Source organism: Hemiscyllium ocellatum, chromosome 8 (assembly GCF_020745735.1).
Source record: "Hemiscyllium ocellatum isolate sHemOce1 chromosome 8, sHemOce1.pat.X.cur, whole genome shotgun sequence".
In the NCBI taxonomy this organism is placed as follows: Eukaryota; Metazoa; Chordata; class Chondrichthyes; order Orectolobiformes; family Hemiscylliidae; genus Hemiscyllium; species Hemiscyllium ocellatum.
In genome coordinates, this window is record NC_083408.1 from 47,622,452 (window position 1) to 47,645,524 (window position 23,073).

Sequence of the window (23,073 nt, forward strand, 5' to 3'; positions counted from 1 at the left end):
GCAGCAGTGGTATTGTTTTTAGTGAGAGGTATTTCAATAGGACACATCAAAGAAACACTCTACACATTGGTAAAAGAATCCATATATTTTATTATATGATGACTTAATGAGAAGAGTTTTCTGATAGTCAGGGCCTACTATTCCACAAGAGGACAAAATGTATAAATATATAAAATCTCAGAGGTGACCAAAATGTTCAATGACCCTGACTGACTGCTGCTCAGGACAGAAGTAATCACACCATGTTACTTCAGTTATGGGAAATCAAAAAAACCCCACAATTTATTGTAACACATGTAACATTTAACAGAAACATAAAAGGGAAGGACTTCTAATTCATGCAACTTAAAATAAACTCCTTCAAAACCCCAAACACACACACACTTACACTCGCACGTACTTACACACGCACACACATATTTTCTCACTCTCTTTCTCTTTCTCTTTTTCTCTCTCTCTCACACACACACACTTTAATCACATTTAAAACAGATAATAGAAAACAGTTTAACACGTGTACTATGGGTGGAAAGGAATCTAGATATATACTATATGGAACAAAATTTGAAAAAAATCAAAAGTCCAGACCACAAAGTGGAACGTTTTTACTCACAGTGCTCAAGATTTTGATAATGAAGAGATGGTATTATCTGGAAGTAAATACTTGTCCTCTGATTTGATAATTGATCCAGTGGATATTTTTGTTATGAATTCTTTATTTGAAGCATTTTTCAGTTTTCTGTTTATTTGCCTAGCACAGTTGGGAGTGGGTTGGTTGGTGGAGAAGCGGGCTGTGATTGGCAAGAAGAGGAGAGAGAGAGAGAGACAGAGAAAAGGATGCTTTCAGTCTGCAGGCTCTGGACATTGTCCACTTTCTTCTGTTCTTGGCATGTACAGCTGTTTTTAACAAACTGAAATTCAACAGATCAGCGGGCTGTTTAACTCAAAGATTCTTCGTGCCATTCAGTTTCAAATGGTTCCTCTTTTTGCATTCAAAAAGAAACATAGTATTGCACGGCTCAACAATATGAAACATTTGATTTTCAATTTGCAAAATGTACTTTTTTTTTCAGTTATGGCAGTCCAGTTTCCATTTCAGCTTACAGTTCCAAAATATGAAAATATGTAACCTCACAATACAGTCAACAGATTCTTATTTCTGTTATATTGAAAGTTGCATGGTTTATTTTGCAGATACTGGATAAAAGAGTTCTGGATAATGTTTAAAATGGACAAAGCTCTTTCAGAAACAATGGAAAGCTTTCAGGAACTGGTCAGAAGGAATGGCGAAGAGTCACATTCCCGATTCATTGACACATCACAAATGTAAGAAAAGAAGTTTGCATTCAATTTCCCTAAGACATAATTACATTAGAAGAACTGTTCTAATTAGCACTCGAAGAATTATGTTTGTTTTAAGAATATTTGTTCATGAATGGAGGTGAGGCATGAGGGAACATTTGGGGAAAATTTCAATGCAATCTTTTTCAAACATAGGCTCAAGTTTATGCCAGAATTGAGTGCCTCTCTGTTGTGGACTTGGCTTGGGATTTGAGCATGTACAGTTTACAGAGGTAACTCACACTACTCCTGGTCAGGCAGGTGTCTGAAGTGTGCAAATAATATCAGATTAAGGCAGTGCTGAAAGCTTGTGCATTTTATTGGATTGCTAATATTTTGGACAGGTATAACAGGTGTAGGTTTCCTTGCTGAACTGTAGGTTTGATATCCGACGTTTCATTACCTGGCTATCTCCAAGTGGCGACCTCCAAGTGAATCGAAGCTGTTGTCTCCTGCTTTCTATTTATGTCTTTCTCCTGGATGGGGTTTGCGGTGATGTCATTTCCTGTTCGTTTTCTGAGGGGTTGATAGATGGCATCTAGATCTATGTGTTTGTTTATGGCATTGTGGTTGAAGTGCCAGGCCTCTAGGAATTCTCTGGCATGTCTTTGCTTAGCCTGTCCCAGGATAGATGTGTTGTCCCAGTCGAAATGGTGTTTTTTTTCATCCGTGTGTAGGGCTATGAGGGAGAGAGGGTCGTGTCTAGCTGGTGTTCATGTATCCTGCAGGCTAACTTTCTTCCTGTTTGTCCTACGTAGTATTTGTGGCAGTCCTTGCATGGTATAACATCTCTTTAGATTTTGTCCTGGGACAACTTTGGGAAAGATAAGCTGTTATTCAGAGGAGATAAAGCATCCTTTAGAAGCGGTGAGGCACTTCTTTGGGAGATCACTATGCTTTGGATTAATAACTCACCCAAAACATTATACTTCAGAGAATGTCCATATTGTCAGTACTGCACTACCACATATTTAGGGATTTTATTCTATGTTTTCAATTTAGTTGTTTATTTGATGTAATAAAGATATGGAAATAGTGATGGATTATAATGTACAGATCTCTTAACAGTAATCATTTTCATTGTTAAAGAATTCATTAAATCACCTATTAATGATGAGAAGTAACTTGAGCTAAGGCTGATGATTCCATGCGCTATGCTGCTCTTATGAACTAAAGCCTGCATTATTCTGCCCTCATGGAGTCTATATATCGTAGATTGATACTCTTCTCTGTAGCTTTAAGACTGAGGCCCGAAGGCTAAGTTGCTTTCCCAGTTAAGGACATCTCTCTAGGGCTGGAGAGGAAATAGGAGAGGATGAGCAGGATTGTTGTCATACACATTGATATCAACGACATTGATATGATTAGAAAGGAAATTCTGTTGAAAAATTTGAACAGTTAGGATTTAAAAGGTAGCCTTCCAATGTAATAATTTCTGGATCAGTACTTGAGCCATGGGCAAGCTGGTATAGGGCAAATAAAGACAAGAAGTTAAATGCATTGCTCAGACTGTTATAGGGAGGAATGGACTTGAGCACATGCAGCACTTGCACTCATACTGTGGTAGATGGGAGATGTTGACCAGATGTAATTTGAACTGTGATGGGATCAGTGTCCTGGTGAATTGGTTAACTAGAACTGCAGAGAAGGCTTTAAATTAATTGGAGGTAAGGGGAAAGAAGTCCTGAAGGGACACGTGGGCCTACAAAGCAGGTATTTAATTACAGATACTTAGAGTGGGACAAGAAGTGATGGAGTGTAGAAACATTTTAAAAAGCGGCCAATTTGGTTAAAGGGGAAAAAATGTTTTTTTTAAAAAAAGAGGCAAAATTAATGGCTCTCTATTGAAATGTTTTAGTATTTGGAGCAAAATAAACGAATTAATGGCACAAATAGAGGTTAATGAATATGACTTTATAGCTATTACAGAGCTAAAGCTAGGAACGAAATAATCAGGAATCTATGATTTTTCAAATAGATAGATAGGAAGTGAAAGATAAAGGGCTTGCTTTGTTAGATGAAATAGATATAATAGCAAGATCTGATGCAATAGCAAGGTAAGGAAGATTAGAAACCATATGGGCAGAGATAAGAAATAACAAGGGGAAGAAGACACTGTTGAAAATGGTCCATAGGCCTCTGAACAGCAGCTAGGTTGTAGAGCTTTTCCTATGGCGGTTGTTCGGTGAAAAGGTTTATCTTATACAGTAGTTCTCTCACTCTCTCATAAGCAGTGGTGTTACATTAGTCACTTTCCAATCTATAAAAACCATTCCAGAATCTATGAAACTTTGAAGGACTCCTCATACATCTACTATATTAATAGCCACCTCTTTAAACACTCTAGATTATCAAGCTCAGATGGTTTACCTACTTTAAGTCCAACTATCATCTGTAATACTTTTAAAGTATACTAACATACTGCAGTACCTTGTTAACACTAGCTCCCTTGTATTCCCCTTATTTCTGGGAGGCTTTTGGTATTTTCCATTGTGGAATTAGACAAAAAGTATGTGTTTAGTTTCTCTGCCATTTCCTTATTTGTCAGCATAAATTCTCTTGACTCTGCTTATAATGGATGATGTTTATTTTGTTAATATGTTTCTTCTTACATACTTATAGAATATAATTTTTCTTGCTATTCCATTTAAGTTAGTAAACCTACAGCCCTATCACACTTAGCAAAGTGTTTAACTGAAGGGGTGAGAGCAGCATTTTCATGGGGTATCTTACAGGTAAGGAAGCCAGAAGCACAGGAGGGACTTTCCTTGCATCAGAATTGTTGAAAGACTAACTACACAATTCAGAGAGTATTTAGGGGTTTGATGCTGGTGTGATATGAGCAGCCTGGTAGCAGTGATATGAAAAACACAACAAGGTGGTCAGAGATCTACAGATATCAATGTAGATATTTCAATGGAACAAAATACGATATTGATCTAAGAAATGGGGAGAAGAGAAAAAGGTATTTCAATAACGTAGTGCAGACAAGAGAACAGATTCTTGAAACCACAGAGCAGGTAATGGGACACTCCAATACATGTCTCATCCTGTTTGACAAATATGTTTGAAAGGACTGTCTGGACATCTTTACATTTATTTGGCAGCAATACACGTGATTGGTCACGGAAAATCACACAACGGATAAAACCAAACTGTAGCAAAAAGCGAAAAGTTTCTCTCCTGTTTGATCACTTGGAGCCAGGAGAGCTGGCTGAACACCTAACCTACCTCGAGTTCAAGTCCTTCCGGAGGATCTCTGTAAGTGTGCCATTAACTGTATTGAGATATTGGAGGGAAAGTACTCAGATCAGAATTCTCTCTTAAAATGATCTCTCTATTTTACATTACTGAGTGAGATAAAACACTTCTTCAATTTACTCATTTAAGACTCAAACACTTACAGATAAATTGCGAAGTAGAAAATTGTGATGGATACCGAAATGATTGATGATGTGTGGGAAATCATTAAATTCTGACAAAGCAGACAACACCAGCACAGCAGTAAGAGAAATGATCCTGGCCTTCCATTTATCATGCATTCAAATTCAATCAATCACACTAGGAATGTACCTCTTCCTAACTTATATTTGAATTTCAAGGATTGATTCATAGTGGGGCTTCTAAATTCCAACCTGAATATCCAGTGACCTTTTCACCTTTATGAACTTGTGTTGACAATATATTTGTCCAAAACAGTTTGAGTAATACTGAAATAGTTAAAAATTCATCCAGAAAATGCAATGTTATCATGGCATTTTTGTTTTGCTTCACCCAAACCCTGATGACTTTTCTCCTTAGAGAATGCAATCAGCTACATTTGGGAGAATCTTCGGTCCGTTGTGTTCATGTCGGGTCTCAGCAAGAACAATTCAGCTCATCCATGCCTCTGTCTTTTCCCTGATTCTTTTCTCTATTCATTTCAATATCCAGTTACCAGTGAAAAGTCAGAATGGAATTTGTCCTCACCCCATTGCCTTTATTCACTGAATGGCAGATGGAACTCTGACATTATATTCTGAGATCTATAGGTTAGATTTACACTACCATGTACTGGGCATTCCACACTTGAATCTGCAAATGAAATCAATCTGACATTGGCACTAGTTACACAACGCCTTTCATGTTCTTGCCTTACTGTGACTCTAAAAGTAGCTTTGGGATATTGAAAGTTGCCATTGTCCTAGAGGACAATTGTCTGCTCTCTTATTAGAAAGAGACAACTGTGGTGTGTCTAAACTAAGGATCACCACACTTCAGACAAGGGGGTGAGACTGAGAAGATAGAACCCATGCTGTCTGTATCATTCAGCCTTGCAAAACAGCTGTCCAACTAACTGATCCCTGACACTCATCCAAGAATGATTTTGCTTTTCATGTCCTCAGGTCAACCCAAAACAATGGCAGCCAATCAAGTAATTTCTCATTTAATTGTTCTAATGTAGGAACCATGGTAGTCAACCTGTGCGTGTTAAGATCTGCAATCAACAAAGGAATAAATGACCAACTCTTTCACATATTGCTGAGAGAGAAATGTTAGGCAGGACTTTGGGAGCATTCCCCACCTGTTCTTTAAGCAAGGCCTTAGGAACTTCCATGTTCGCCTGAGAGTTAGCAGATGGTTTCACATCTCATTTGAAAAACAGTCCTCTAGTACTGCACTGAAACAGTCTATTACATTTTGTGTTTAGGGCTTACAAATCTCTTAAATGGAGCTTGTACCTGCAGCCTTTTGAGTCAATGCTTTATTGCTGCCACTGAACAACAGTGGACACTTAGCATATTACACTTGTCCCTCCATAACAACATAGAAATGCTATTACATGCAAAGCATCACTTATACCTTCAATACTGCCTTTGGAGGTAGTTTATGATGCATTATTGGTGACAGTCTCTCCCTAATAAAAAAAGATAACAGTGGCAAAGGTGCTGGGCATCTTTTTTTTCTCATTGCTGGTTGTAAGAGAGCTCAATAATTTAATTATTGTATCTTTTAAATTTTCTTGAGCTGTATAGATCTGTTTGTCACATACAGGACCTTCTGTCTATCATAAGTCAAAAGTGCTGAAGATTGCAAAATATTCATGTCCAGGTACAGCAAGACATGACAATATCCAGGCTTGCACTGATAAGTGGCATGTTTGTGCCACACAAGTGTCAGGCATTGACCATCTCCAACGAAAGAGAATTTAGCCATCATCCCTTAACATTCAATGGTACCACCATCACCAACAGCACCCTAGGGGTTACCATTAATCAGAAACAAAACTGGTTTAGCCATATAAAATTGATGGCTTTAAGGGCAGTTTGGAGGCTAAGAATCCTGCATTTAGTAACTGATATTCTGACTCCCTCAAACCAATCCACAAAGCCAAAGTCAAGAGTGTGATCGAATCTTTACCAATTGCCTGAATAGGTACAACTTCATCAACACTCAAGAAGCTTGGCACCACTCTGGATAAAGTAGCATACTTGACTAGCACCACATCCTGCGACATCCAGTCCCTCAACCACCGATGCTCAGTGGCGTCAGTGTGTACCATCTGTGAGATGCACTGCAGAAGTGCACCATGGGTCCTTGGAGAGCATCTTCCAAATCCATGATTACTACCATCTCGACAGCAGATACATGGGAACCCCACCCACCTGAAATTTTCTGTCCAAGCCATTCACCCTTCAGATTTGTAAGTATATCACCATCTCTTCAGTACCATTGGTCAAAATCCTACAACTCATTCCTAATAGTTCTGTGGGTCTACATACACCAAATTAACTGCAGTAATTCAAAAAGGCAGCTCACCACCACCTTGCCAAAGGCAATTAGGGATGGGCAAAAAATGCTGGCTCAGTCAGCAATGCCTACATGCTATAAATTAATTAAAGCATACGGAAAGATCTATTGTCAACCAAATTGATGTGAATTCAATAATTGTGCAATTCAATTAAAAGCTGTTCTGCAACATAAAGGCAGCTTAAGGTGAACCAGGAAATTAATGAATAGAAAATAGAGTATAACCAGGACTTACTTTATCCAGTTTTCAGATTATCAGAATTATGTGTTGACTGGCTGTGTAAAGGACAATCCCACGATGGAACGTTCTGTTGCTTTGTGTAATGGCATTTCACAGTGGGTCCAGCTTATGGTTCTCAGCAGACCAACACCACAGTTACGGGCTGAAGTCTTCACCAAGTTTATTTGTGTGGCTCAGGTATGGATGGCACTAGTTCCTCTTGACAAGTAGGCAGCTGGTGTTGTTTGGTCACCTTTATTGTCATAGTAAATTGTCAGTACAATTTGAAGCAGGTGAATTAAAATTTGCTTTATCCATATTTTGGCCATAATATCACATAGTCTGACATTGTGTAATGTTTCAATTACAGCTGCAATGCTACTCAATGTCATTTGTTCTAATTTTTGGAATAAATTGGCAATTCAAACTGAGTCGGAAACCTGTGCAACTTTGAGAACCAAGTACAAAATGTAAATTATAAAAAATGCTGTCCAAACAAAGATTTCAACAAAAAGATAGAAGATTAAATTGTCATTGGGTCATAATTATAACTTAGCAAGGGAATTTTTCTTTAAGATTACACACACAGGGAAATATGTACTCTTAAGTATTTCAATAGATTATATATTTTAGTGTTTTGAATCCAGGTGGAGGTGTTAATTATGGGTTGCAATGCAGTAGATTTGAATCTTATTGTTGTGCCATTATTCTTGTTTGATTTAGAAGGCATTGTCATCTTACCTTCTCTACAGAAACTCCAGCAGCTTCAGAACTTTAATACACTAATGGCAGTGGTTGGAGGTTTGTGTCATAGCTCAATTTCCAGACTCAAAGAAACAAGCACCTGTGTCCCTCATGATGTTCATAAGGTTAGTGTTTTCCTTCAGTGTTATAAACTGATCTTCTTGTGACATTGTAAGGCTTCATGCAACTGTTTTGTGGAACATTGCAAATCTGACTGCCACAACATAATTCCCCTAAATCTCTTTTCCTCAACTGTGACTCAAGCTGGGGTGTAGTTCCACAGGCAGCAGCGCTCTTCGGTATTATGAGGTTGTGTTCATGTATGAGCCAAACAATGCATACAGTGGGGAACTAGACTGTGGGAGGCATTTCCAACAAGCTCAATGACATTGTCCCCAAATACCCATAGACATGGAGCTTCCAGATGCAGTCACTAAACAATGATCGGGGTACTGCCTAATTTTCACCTTCTGGCTCAGGGTTATGGAGGTCAATTTTTGTGGTCTCTACTGTCACCCAAGGTGACATTTCTTCAATATCATGGAAATGAAATTTCAGAAGGCCAACAACTTTTTTTCAAAGGAAAACAAGAACAGCAAATATTCTGGCCCTCAGTAGTTGTCAGGTTCACATCTGTGGCAAGTGTAATGTCATTGGTCCATTTTGGCATAAAATAATATTCCACGACCTGTATATGTCTTAGAAGCTGTCAGTCAGTTGGAAACAAATAAGCAAAGCAACAAATAAGAAACAAAGATTGTATCTTGATTTGAATGCACAGTTTGGGTGTTCTAGGTAATGTATAGAGTACAAACAGCATTATATATGGCATCAATGTGTAGGTGAAATGGTAGCTTCAATGATCTTTCTGTGTTTTTCTGTACAATTAAAGTTTAGTATGTGTAAAAGCAATCATCAAATCATATATCCTCTGTGAAAACTGATATTTAAGATTTAGTGGTATTCATTTTCTATGATTTACAGTTTCAAGCCATCCCTTTTCAAGAGGACATTACAATATAGATTGAAGAATAGAAAATGACACTCACAATGAAGGCAACTTGATTTTTATTTTATTCAAATAATTCCTATGTATTCAGAAAAGGTTCCCTTACTAGCTACCTCCCCAAATAGTAGGCAGAATTTAATGTAATTGACATGATTTCAGCACATGGATTGGAGAGCCAGTGGGAAATCCTGCCTCACTTCTCAGGGGTAGGCCTGACCTCTCACATACTTAACAGGATTTGGAATCCTATGGATATAAATGCTGCTTCCTAAAAGAGGCCAGAAACCAAACATAATGGACAGTGCCTTTGGCAGTAGTGTGTGCTCTTGCTTTTGAACTGAGGGAGAGCGTCAGAATCAGCAAAAGACATCGTTCACAAGTGAGTGAGGGTGGGAAGAGGTCATGAGAATAGTGTGCGTGGAAATCAGAGATAAGGGCAGGGAGCAACCACTATCCCACCTTATGCTAGCTTTCATGATTGAACACTAAGTGCTGAGGAACCCTTGTTATCTCCCTTCGCCTCCCTAAAACAGCGGATTCTTGCAGGATGAAAGCCAAAACCTGTTTGGCAGAGTTACGTGGGCCCACAATCAACAGAAAAAGTATAAAATACCAACTTAACATGGTGCTGGCTAAATGCTGATGACTTATATGATAATGAATTTCCATGCCTTTATTTAATTCTATGTTTTCATTGGGTATGTATACTCCACAGCTGTCAAAAGGAAACTTAGGTGGAAGATAAATGATTCATTTTAAGCAAAAACATTCAGAAGCGCTTGTCTGTAACTTTGGGTTTTTCCAATGTAGGTGATGAATGAAATGACTGAGCTGCTCTCGTCCAGTGGAAACTACAACAACTACCGACGTGTGTACAGTGAATGCACAGACTTCAAGATCCCTATTCTGGGTGTCCACCTGAAAGATCTTATCTCACTACACGAAGCCTTGCCAGATTGTGTTGAAGACAACAAAATTAATGTACACAAATTGCAGACTCTCTACAATCACATCAACGAGCTTGTGCAGCTTCAGAACACTGCACCCCCATTAGATGCGAACAAGGACCTGGTGCACTTGCTCACAGTATGTCTGCCTGTACTCTGATCGTTGTTTGTCTCAGTTTTCGCTTCCTAAGGGCAACCATTGGTCGAAGCATGAAAGTGGCACCGCAAATGTTGGGGCATTTAGATTTCAAAAATGGCAGGAAAACTGTAGGTAAAGCATACACGAGTGACATGAATTCAGCACCTTGAGACAGTTTACAACAAAAAGCATCCTTTCATAAATGCAAGCTGCTTTTAAAAATGCTGAATAATACTATTTCTACAGACAGTGTGAAAGAATGGTTCTAGAAAAAGTACAAATAATGCTGATTTATTAAGAGAAGCCCACAATTTGGATAAAATAGTTACACTCCTCAAAAACAAAATATAAATCTACCATTTCCAGTATCTTATTCTGTACGAATCCTGAGATTGATGCCAATATATTTACCACTTGAATGATTATTGATGCTAGACCATACATTCTCATTATAAAATATCAACATTGTGATTAGTCAGACTGATCACAAGTCAAGCAGAAATGAAACTCTTGGTCAACCTACTGTTTTCATTATTAGAAAACTTATGTCTGGATTTCTAAATTGCCCATCTCTTTGTATGATAGTCGCACATTAAGGTGTGCAAACTAAAATTTTAAGGAGGTGTCATCCTTAGACAATTCTTTTTATTTTACTATTTGAGAGGATAAAATTAAATTTTACAACTCAACTTAAAGCAAGTTAGCAAGTCACTTTCACAATCAACATGAGGAAGTGTTGATGAACTTGTTAAAATCAGAAAACCATTTCCTTCTGAGATCTTTGGAAAGTGCTTGGCAAACAATAAATTGAATGTTTTAAGAAAAAATAATTCTATTATAGTATAGAATAAATGCAATTTAATAATTGCTAAGTTTCTTTAACTTCACTACATTATTTCCCTTGTGCTTCTATACACTGTATTTAATTGAAGAGGAACTCTGGAAAGGTGCTCCCTGAAAGTTGGTGAAATTAAATTGATAAGCATTAATCTGAATGCACTATTTCAGCAAACATTATTTTCAGTAGGTTCACTTAACCTGCAACCCCATCCTTTGTACTGGCGCCTCTGTTCATTGGAGGTTTCATGATTGAATTTGAAGCAGAGATCTTGTGAAATCTGCCAGAAGCCTGTTATAAAGTCATTATTAGGTGAAATTATATAAATTCTAATAGTGTTCTTCATCTGCAGAGTCTTATTAGAGATTATTACCCTCTGGGCAGCCTCATTAGGACATGCACAATAGAATCCATTTAGTGACAATAAATCAAAATATTCGCTAATGCCCAAACACTTCAGACTAGGACCAAGGTAAATTGTACTTTGAAAATTAATATTTAAAGCATAATTTATCAATGTTACCTGTTTATTAATTGACAAAAATCAATATTAAGTACACTATGATAGTCATGCTTATAAAGTCAACATTTTGTGGAATAACTTCTCCTGTCACAAAGTGTTGATCAAAGTTCGGGCACCACTTTCCAAGGAGAAGGTAACCATGAGAATATAAGCTGTCACCAAGATCTGTACACATCTTGGCTGTCTGCTCAATTGCAGCATTGCTGTAAAGTTGGGTGGTGTCACTACTTGCCTGTTTACATGGTGCATAGTTCTGGGATGGGGTGGGAGCAAGAGGAGAAAGAAAAGGATACTCATTCATGTCTGGACACAATGAGAAAATTGCCCATGATAAATAATGTAACAAGTGACAGTTTATCTTTCTCACAGGGATTAAGAATATAAGAAATAGGAGCAGGAAAATGCTGCTTGGACCTTCAAATATGCCCCACTGATCATGGCTGATATGCCCCAGCTCTCAACTCCTATTTCATGCCAACTCTTCATGGCCCTCAACTCCCTGATATATCAAAAAATCTATTGCCTCTTTAAATGTTTTGAGTGATCTAGCCTCCAAAACTCCTTGGGGAAAAGAATTCCATACATTTGCTAACTTCTAAGAGATCAAATTCCTTTGCATGTCAGTTTTAAGTGAGTGTTCCCTAATTCCCCTACTAGTGGAAATATCTTCTCAACATCCACTCTGTGAAGCCACTTCAGAACCTGGTATATTTCAATAAGAATAGCACTGATTCTGTTGAATGGTAATGAATAAAAGTCGAACCAGTGTGCCCTCTGATGATTTTTGGCTGTGTGGACCTTGGAGGTCAATGCACAACAGTGACACCTGAATCAGGAATTCAAAGCCACATTTGCCATAACTGGACCCTTGGAGTGGCTGCAAGAATGCAACTTAGATGGAATGCTGGTCCTAACCTATTTAGCTACTCTTGATAACATCCTCTCACAAATCAATGTAGTGGATTGTGTTTGAACTGCCTCCAATGCCAACTAAATCCTTTCTTAATTATGGGGCGCAAGACTCATACAGTACTTCAGATGCAGCTTCACCAACACCCTAGTAGCAAGACATTCCTATTTTTATCTCCAAACAATAAAGGCCAAAATTCCATTTGCTTCCTGAATTAGTTGACTTTTCATGCACAAGGACACTCAGACCCCTTTGTGCTGCACTTTTTTGGAGTCTCGCGCCATTTAAAGAATAGACTGCCCTTTTGGATTTTTCCAAGCAAAGTGCATAACTTCACACCTCTATACATTAAACTCCATCTGCCAAATTCACTCAACCCATCTATATCAGATTCTTCATGTCCTCATCACAATATGCCACTCCACACATTTTTGTATCATCAGCAAATTGGGATACATTATCCTCTAACCCTCTCTATTGGAGAACAGTCACATGCCTAACAGCTATTGTGCATGAAGCGCTTGTTAACCAGTAAAGTTATTGCATACTCATACTGGACAATAATTTGCTGTTTGCTTTGTCTGCTTATGATGTGTTTTACCAGTGATCCATCAGGAATATTTCCATGCTTAACACAATGTCTCTAATCATTTGAAAATCCTGAGGGACCATGCCAATGGCCAGAGTGTAATCTCCACTTCTGAACTCATTCCTTGCTAATTTCAATAGAGTCAGTACAATTGGCTGCTCAACTTCTGAATTTGGAAACGGTCTTCTATCAGTCATGGTCTTTGTGAATAGTGAATAGTGCTGAAGAAAGGATAAGGCATTCCTGCAGTCAGCCCATTGACCCTCCATTGTCACTACTCATATGAATAATACTCACAAGGGTAAGCTTCTAATGACTTTGGACAAAATGCCTTTGAAGCCATACTCCAATGAGGTAGTAATAAGAGAAGTGAGAAGATTGGAAGAGATTCAAAGGTTTCACCCTGATTGAGATCTATTTCTGAAATATTCCGCATCCAGATTCTATAAAAAAGGAGCGTTTGGTGCAGTCAATTGAAGCGTGACTCCAGCAACAATCATTCTATCATAAGCCATCAGTAACCACGGTTACTGGTGTTTTCTGTCGGTATTCAGTATGATTGGAGTAATTGGTAATCATTAAGTCATTAATTAAAATGAACAAGTATAACATTTCTAAATTAGTAGATCTGTCAGTTTACAATAAAAGGTTCATGTCAAAAATGAGTCATTTATAGAGTGAAGTGAGTTAGGACGAAAACATGTGTTTGAAACTGCTTATGTAACAACATATGTAATTTATGTATTCTGCATTATTTCAGCTTTCTTTGGACCTCTACTATTCAGAAGATGAAATTTATGAGCTTTCGTATGCCCGTGAGCCAAGGAATAACAAAGTTCCAGTAAGGCAGTTTTTTCAAACTATTGCTGTCGCATGACCCTGATTTTCCCACTAAATGCCATGTTATGTCATCCATTATTGCTGTCTGTACCTGTGATCACTTTGTTAGAATAATCAATTACATTTCATTAAAAAGTGCAGATGGAAAAACTTTAAAGACAATGAAATTCGGTTACACTCAAATCAAATGGCCTCTGGTTCCAAAAAAGTTAGTAATTGATTTCTGTATGAATGCAATGTTTAAGTATCCAAGATCTTTAAATGTAAGAAAAGTCATACAGTTTGGAAGTTGAACTAAAACTTAGAACACAAACTCATCTCAGCATTTATAAATATTATTTTGTCAGAAATAATCCCAACTGATACAGTAACATGATCTTATCTGAGCCATTTTAGATTTATCTGCAAAATATTTGAATTTAACAAAATATAGAGTGAATCATTTTAACTTTGAATAGCTGCCTGTTATCAGTATTACAAGTGACTAATAGCATTAAACAGACAATATCCTATCAGTCAATGGTAAAGTTACTCACAGATAACTTAAACATCAGATAGTCTGACTGTACACAATGCAACAATACGATGGGCCTTCTGTGTGGTTGTGCAACATGTTTTCCTGTCCTTTACGGTTGCTCTACATTAAGCCTTTTTAGGACAATTCACCAACTCTCTGTTTTGAAATGTGTCGTCTACTAAGCAAAATGGAACGATCATGTGAGGAAATGTTTTTGCATAAGTATCTGACAGTTTATCCTCTTCCATAGAAAATTTCTCCTTGATGTAATTATTGGTATAACTGATGTGCAAAGGTAGTCTTAGCGATATGTTTTGTATTAAAAGGATCAGCTATGGGTGTATGGGGAAACAGCTGCAAAAGTCCACTAACGATGCTGATCCTTTGAGTCTTTGTATGGGATATGTATGTGCATAATTTCCCCATCTGGTTGGGAGGTGAGCAATAAATCATATCACTAGGAGCTAATGTTGAGTCCTGTATTCTGCTAGTTTTATTGCAAATTAATTTTGAAGCCGTCTGTTGAATAATATACGTGTGTCTATTAGTTCAGTAGCCTCAGTTCCAGAACTTAAGAAATGAGATCCCAGTATTTTGCCTTATTTATTGGCCTTATTCAGCTGCGTTATTACTTTTAGTGATTTGTATATCTCTACCTTCGATCTCTCTGCTTCTCTACCCTACCTCAACACATTTTCAAAGGAGTTGTGACCGCTATTCTCTTCCAATCAAATTGTATCACTTCACGATCATCTGTTGAAAGCTTGTATCAATTCCATGTTCATTCTGCAAAGCTCTTGGTGTCTTCCTGCACTTTTCACTGTATTCCTCTGCATTTATTACACACTTCAATTTGGTATTGTTCATGAATTTTGAAGTTTTATTTGACACCCCAGTTCCAAACCACCTAAATAAATATCTACTTTTTGCAATCTTACTGCCAGTTTTCTGTTTAGTAGCTAGCTTGTTCTCTGTTCTGCTCCTTGTCCCCGATTCCAAGGATCTGATCTTTGTCATCAGTTTACATTATGAAACCTTATTAAATTCCTTCTGAAAATTCAAATATTATGTCCACAGTATAAGACTTATATTCCCTTTTGTTACTTATTCAAATAAATTAGATAATTCAATATTTGTTCAAGTTCAAACTTCCATTTAGAAGCTATCTCCTTGTTCTTGTATTTTTACTTGGTGAATGTTTTCCTATTATAATGTAAAAAAAAATTGAAAGAACTGAGGATGCTGGAAATCAGAAACAAAAACAAATTTCTGGAAAAATTCAGCAGGTCCAGCAGCATCTGTGAAGAGAAAGCAGAGTTAAGGTTTCAGGTCCAGTGACCTTTCTTCAAAACTGAGCCAATGTAAAAATTCAAGGTACATGTGTACCTTTAGCTGCAAAGGAAGACTTCTTTGAAAAAATGCTATGATCCTTTGTAACATGCAATTTCAAGAATAGCCACAAATAACTGTCTATATCCACAGCAAAGCAACATAGAATATGACAATTTCCCTTGTAAATGTTGAAGCAAAGCAATTATTCAATACTTCCAGCATTTCAAAGTGATAACCTATGAATTGATCATTTATAGAGTCATAGAGAAATGCAGAACAGAAACAGACCCTTCGGTCCAACTTGTCCATGCCAACCAGATATCCCAACCTCATCTATTCTCACTCGCCAACACCCAGCCCATATCCCATCAAATCTTTCCTATTCATATACCCATCCAGATGCCTTTTAAATGTTGCAATTGTACCAGCCTCCACCACTTCCTCTGGCAGCTCATCCCGTACCATACCACCCTATGCGTGAAAAGGTTGCCTCTGAGGTCTCTTTTATATCTTTCCCCTCTCACCCTCAAGCTATGCCCCCTAATTCTGGACTCCCCTACCCCAGGGAAAAGACTGTGTCTATTTATTCTATCCATGTACCTCAACATTTTATAAATTTTATGAGGGCACCCCTCAGCCTCTGACACTCCAGGGAAAACAGCCCCAGCCTATTCAACCTCTCCCTATAGCTCAAATCCTCCAATCCTGGCAACATCCTTGTAAATCTTTTCTGAACCTTTTCAAGTTTCACAATAACTTTCTCATAGGAAGGAGACCAGAAGTGCATGCAATGTTCCAGAAGTGGCCTAGCCAATGTTCTGTACAGCCACAACATGACCTCCCAACTCAATACTGTGACCATAAAGGAAAACATACCAAACGACTTCTTCACTATCCTATCGACCTGCGACTCCACTTTCAAGGAGCTATGAACCTCCACTCCAAGGTCACTTTGTTCAGCAACACTCCATAGGACCATACCATTAAATTATTAAGTCCTGGTTGTAACTAAAAATAAACTTGTTCTTGTCCAGTTTTTCTCTTGTTACTGATGTATAAAAGAATAATTTACCTTCTTTTCACAGTCCTTGATAATAATTTCTTTATTAAATTAGAAACTAGTGCAAGATAAATATTACTAAAATATTATGTGTATTGTAAAAAGGAAAATCTGCTTTTTTTATTCAATGAATGTCTTAACTCAGTTAGAACAGGCATGTCACAATAAGCTGTGCAGCTTGGCACAAGTAATTTAAATTAGGTTCTTTTTCAGTTACTAATGCAGAAAACAAAATTGTGTTCAAAATTCTATTGATTGTATAAATCGCTGACTGACTAAAGTATCCAACTGCAATATCAACATTTGAAAATAATGTGTTTTACTCATGGATGGAAGTAACCAATTGCTGTTTATGATTGTACCATTTAGCCAGCAACTCCTTGTAAGCCACCTGTAGTAGCAGACTGGGCCCCTGGAGTCTCAACAAAGCCTGATCCCAAGACGATCAGTAAACATGTTCAGCGCATGGTTGATGTAAGTTTTTTCCTGCTGTCAATGCTGTGTCGTATATTTAATTCTAGCTTTCTTTTCATTTTATTGCAACCAGCGAGAAAACCCTCCATTATATTTCTTCACAAGCATTTATCCTCCAAAATTGTTAGATTTTTATTAACAGAACATATTGAACAGAAAGAATGTTTAAGATTTATAGTCATAGTGATGTACAGCATGGAAATAAACCCCTTGGTCCAACTCTTCCATGCTGACCAGATATCCCAACCCAATCTAGTCCCATCTGCCAGCAACCGGCCCATATTCCTCCAAACTTTTCCTATTCATATACCCATCCAAATGCCTTTTAAATGTTGCAATTGTAACAGCCTCCACCACATCCTCTGGCAGCTCATTCCATACCCGTACCACCCTCTGCGTGAAAATGTTGCCCCTTATGTCTCTTTTATATCGTTCTCCTCTCACCCTAAATCTATGCCCTCTAGATCTGGACTCCCTGACCCCAGGGAAAAGACTTTGCCTATTTACCCTATCCATGCCCCTCATAATTTTGTAAACCTCTGTAAGGTCACCCCTCAGCCTCCAGGGAAAACAGCCTCTCCCCATAGCTCAAATCCTCCAACCCTGGCAACATCCTTGTAGATCTTTTCTGAACCCTTTCAAGTTTGACAACATCTTTCCGATAGGAAGGACACCAGAATTGCACGCAATATTCCGACAGTGGCCTAACGAACAACCTGTATAGCCGCAACATGACCTCTTGCAGTCTAAGGAGACACTGAGCATTACAAAAGAAGAATCAGACCATGAATTCTAAATATCTGAAGCTTGATTTTCCTGTAGACTTTTGAACTCAACTGGCAAACTCAAATGAGTAAATGCACTGTGTGAGAAATAATCACTCATTATGATTTACCCAATGCAGCCGATTAATGACCAGAGTGTGGGCATGGCATACAATTAAGAAATACAAATGGACTTTAGAGGCTGACTAGACATTTCAACTTGACAGAAATGGTAGGTTTCCATGCCAATAGAAGCTGGGCCACTGCTATAGTGGAGGGTGCCCTACAATAGATGTTACACACAATTAGGCTTGTAAGCATACCTGAAACTCCTGTCCTCTGACCTGTTGCATGGAGGTCACCTCCAATCAGCTAAATTGCCCTCACTGTCTGCAGAAGCTAGAGGCCCTTACTGAGCTGGATTGGTTACACCCATTGTGTGTAAGGGGCAGCTGTGCCTTCCTTCATCCCCCTCCAGGAAAGCACATTTATATTTGGTATTGTTATCACCTGTGTGTCTCTGCTTCTGCCCCCGTGGTTGTTGAAACTTTACTTGAAACTCAAATTTTTATCACACTTTCATGCTTTGCTTGGAAAAGAGTAGGAATTTATGGAAGGATTCAATGTAATGATACAAGCCTTCCTTCTATAGATACATTTGCTGGAGAATTTTAATGTGTTGGTATGCATTTGTTGTAGAGAACAACCATATTCACTGAACACAAGGATTCTGCTGGATGCCAATCCAGAATTCATTTATTTGCTTCTGTATCTAAATTCTTCTTTTTCTACAAGAATAAAGAAAATGCACTTTTGAGTTTGGTTTTGACAAAATTTCCTCCGGGTGCTCTGGTTTCCTCCCACAGTCACAAAGATGTGCGGGTCAGGTGAATTGGCCATGCTAAATTGCCCATAGTGTTAGGTAAGGGGTAAATGTAGGGGTATGGGTGGGTTGCGCTTCGGCGGGTCGGTGTGGACTTGTTGGGCCGAAGGGCCTGTTTCCACACTGTAAGTCTAATCTAATCTAAAAAAGCAAATGGCTATTGGCTGAACACTTCACTCCCCTGCCATTGCATAAAAATTGTACAATACAGTCCCTAGCAAGAATACTACTTATGTATCTATAGATATATATGTTATATGTTCACTACATATATAACAAATATATCTAGAAAGCTACAGTGAACAGTGTTTTATCGCCAAAATTCAGCGCCCATCTTGAGTTTCAAAAAGAATAAAAAAGTAATACATAGAGTTCATCTTGTACCAGTAACTAAACTTCAAACCGGCAAGGTACATAGTAATTATCTCTAACACAATGGATTTGCAACAATGAGCAATTAAGGATAGGTTTTAGCCACTTTTTGATGTTTGAAAGCTGAATGTATGACAACATTTACTTCAAAAAAAGCTCTGTATTTGTTCAAGTGATTGACTTCACTACATTCTAAACAAAAAGTTTAAACATTTTAATTTTACAAGAAGCATGTGAGAAAGTGGTACATTAATGCTTCTTGATGTGATCTGTCATGAGTTTTCAGTGGAATCCCCACCCTCAATGAGTTACATCAGAGTTAGTAATTTGAAGTCAGATGGAGTACAAATAGCAACAGAATATTATGGTTCAGAAGCACACGGCCTTATGACACTCAATAGTTCAGCGATATCTTGATGAAATTTGATACCAATTTTCAAAAGGAAATTAGTGTAATAGGGACAGAATTAGACATGGTGAAAGTGAGGACTGCAGATGCTGGAGATCAGAGTCAAGATTAGAGTAGTGCTGGAAAAGCCCAGCAGGTCAGACAGCATCCGAGGAGCAGGAAAATTGATGTTTCGGCCAAAAGCCCTACATCAGGAATGAGGCAGGGAGCCTCCGGGGTGGAGAGATAAATGTGCATCCTTTATAATTTACATGAACATAATTACTAGTACAACTCATGAACCCATTACTGTTGTTTGACCATTTGTTATGTTATTCATTTGCTTATCCAATGCAGTCTGTCTTTAAAAATTACGACCATGATCAGGATGGCTATATTTCCCAAGAGGAGTTTGAAAAGATCGCTGCAAGTTTTCCATTTTCCTTCTGCGTTATGGACAAAGATTGGTGAGTACAGCAATGTCAGTCAGGGCAGTACAAAATATTCCAATGAAGCAACAGCAAGTAGCAGAACGGACTCTAAGTAAACATGCATCTGGGATTGAAGGGCATTGAGAAAAACACTGCCACCTCGCTGGTTTAAATTTATTTGTTTCCACACACAGTGAAATCATATGGAACAGAGAAGGCTATTTTGCCTTCTCTGTAAACCTTTGCCATGAATTATTTATTTAATTAGACATATTCCCTCGCTCTTTTCCTAAGAGGCCTGCCAATTCCCTTTTGAAAATTGGACCTGAGTTTCTGGCTTAACCTTTTTTTCCCCTTTGTTTTGCCTTTCTTGTCAAATGTAGTATCACGTTTTTATTTATTTTCTCTACCTAAGGTTTGCACCTATGTTAGATTGGATTTCCCACTGTGTGGAAACAGGCCAGTTGACCCAACAAGTCCACACCAGCCCTCCCACACAGACACAGAATGTGCAAACTCCACACAGACAGTCAGCCAAGGCTGGAATCAAACCCGTGTCCCTGGTGCTGTGAGGCAGCAGTGCTAACCACTGAACCACTGTGCCACCCAAGATGTTTGTGACATTGTACATTTTTCACTGTCCTGCTGTTCTTTTGTAACTTGAGGGCACATGACAAAAAATTTAAATTCCACTTCTAATTTCAAGTTTGACTCTAATTTACTCTACCTCCCACTATTGCAATTGTTAATTTTTAATCCTTAAATTTCATTGCTGAACAGGATAGAGTCCAGTATGCATCCCAATCCCAGCTGCCCCATTGTAAATTTACACATGTAGCAATTTGAAGTGTAAGCATAGCTTAACCTGAATGAGGAGGGAAAAGCAACCAACTCACAGACCATGCCATGAAATCCTCCCTCAGCAAATTCTATCCCATTGAAGCCAACTACATACATCCCAGGTCATAGCTTGCTGAGTTAAATTCTCCTCTAATACCTGCCTGAAACATAACTCTGTTTCCCTTCTGCCCTGCTGAACATTTCCAGCATTTTGTATTTTTAATCTCCCCTTTCTCCCATACATACAGTTTTGGTCACCTTATCTGAGGAAGGATATTCTGGCCAATGAGGGAGTGCAAGAAAGGTTAACCATACTGACTCTTGGGATTGCAGGACTAACGTATGAAGACAGACTGGATTGGTTGGATCTGTACTCACTGGAGATTCAAAAATGTAATGGAAATGTATAAAGTTCTAAGGCCAAGACCGTGTAAACACAGGAAGAATGTTCCCAAAAGAGTCTAGAAACAAGGCTCATGAACAAAGGATATGGATAGGCCATTCTGGACTAAGTGAGAAAAGATTTCTTTAGTCAGAGGGTGGTGAGCATGTGGAATTCTCTGCCACAGAAAGCGGTTCAAGCCAAAATTTTGAATGTTTTCAAGAAGAAGTTAAATGTTTGTGAGAAGATTTGTAGCTCGGGTGCTCGTTGTTGTGGTTCTGTTCGCTGAGCTGGGAGTTTTTGTTGCAAACGTTTCGTCCCCTTTCTAGGTGACATCCTCAGTGCTTGGGAGCCTCCTGTGAAGCGCTTCTGTGCTGATTCCTCCGGCATTTATAGTGGTTTGAATCTGCTGCTTCTGGTTGTCAGTTGCTGTCCGCTGAAGTGGCTGGTATATAGGGTCTAGGTCGATGTGTCTGTTGATAGAATTTGTGGATGAGTGCCATGCTTCTAGGAATTCCCTGGCTGTTCTCTGTTTGGCTTGCCCTACAATAGTGGTGTTGTCCCAATCGAATTCATGTTGTTTGTCATCTGAGTGAATGGCTACTAAGGATAGCTGGTCGTGTCATTTCGTGGCTAGTTGGTGTTCATGGATGCGGGTTGTTAGCTGTCTTCCTGTTTGTCCTATGCAGTGTTTTGTGCAGTTCTTGCATGGGATTTTGTACACTACATTGGTTTTGCTCATGCTGGGTATCGGGTCCTTTGTCCTGGTGAGTTGTTGTCTGAGCGTGGCTGTTGGTTTGTGTGCTGTTATGAGTCCTAGTGGTCGCAGCAGTCTGGCTGTCAGTTCAGAAATGCTCCTGATGTATGGTAGTGTGGCCAGTCCTTTGAGTTGTGGCATGCAAAATCCCATGCAAGGACTGCACAAAACACTACATAGGACAAACAGGAAGACAGCTAACAACCCGCATCCATGAACACCAACTGGCCACGAAATGACACGACCAGTTATCCTTAGTAGCCATACACTCAGATGACAAACAACATGAATTCAATTGGGACAACACCACTATTATAGGGCAAGCCAAACAGAGAACAGACAGGGAATTCCTAGAGGCATGGCACTCATCCACAAATTCTATCAACAGACACATCGTCCTAGACCCGATATAGCAGCCACTGCAGCGGACAGCAACCGACAACCGGAAGCGGCAGATTCAAACCAGTATAAATGCCGGAGGAAAAATCAAAGAAGCGCTTCACAGGAGGCTTCCAAGCACTGAGTATGTCACCTAGAAAGGGGACGAAACGTTTGCAACAAAAACTCCCAGCTCGGCGAACAGAACCACAACAAGAAGTTAAATGTAGCTCTTAGAGCTGAAGGATTAGAGGGCATGAGCCAAAGATGGAAACAGGATACTGAATTGGAAGGTCAGCCATGATCACGTTAAAAGGTGCAGCAGGCTCCAAAGGCTGCTCCTATTCTCCATCTTTCTATAGAATCGTTCATCCTTAGTGTGGCAGCAGGTTATTCAGCCCATCGAGTCCACCCTGACCTTTTAAGGGCATCCCACCCAGGACCCACCCCATACCCCATCCCTATTACCCTACATTTTCCATGGCTAATGCACCTAGTCTGCATGGCCCCAGACACTGTGGACAATTTAGCATGGCCATTCCACCCTAACCTGCACAACTTTGGACTGTAGAAGGAAACAAGGATCTGGAGGAAAACCACACAGA

General features: G+C 38.8%; 1 protein-coding gene across 2 annotated transcripts in view; it reads left to right on the plus strand.

Moving 5' to 3' along the window:
• The window catches only part of LOC132818152 (RAS guanyl-releasing protein 1-like), a 116,151-nt gene that overhangs the window by 61,959 nt on the left and 31,119 nt on the right, over window positions 1-23,073 (plus strand). For both annotated transcript variants that reach the window (XM_060828918.1, XM_060828919.1), the window contains exons 5-12: window positions 1,195-1,326; window positions 4,449-4,602; window positions 7,376-7,549; window positions 8,104-8,220; window positions 9,915-10,190; window positions 13,811-13,891; window positions 17,169-17,273; window positions 20,038-20,147. In XM_060828918.1, coding sequence (XP_060684901.1) covers window positions 1,195-1,326; window positions 4,449-4,602; window positions 7,376-7,549; window positions 8,104-8,220; window positions 9,915-10,190; window positions 13,811-13,891; window positions 17,169-17,273; window positions 20,038-20,147 — 1,149 coding nt within the window. The remainder of the gene's footprint in view (window positions 1-1,194; window positions 1,327-4,448; window positions 4,603-7,375; window positions 7,550-8,103; window positions 8,221-9,914; window positions 10,191-13,810; window positions 13,892-17,168; window positions 17,274-20,037; window positions 20,148-23,073) is intronic.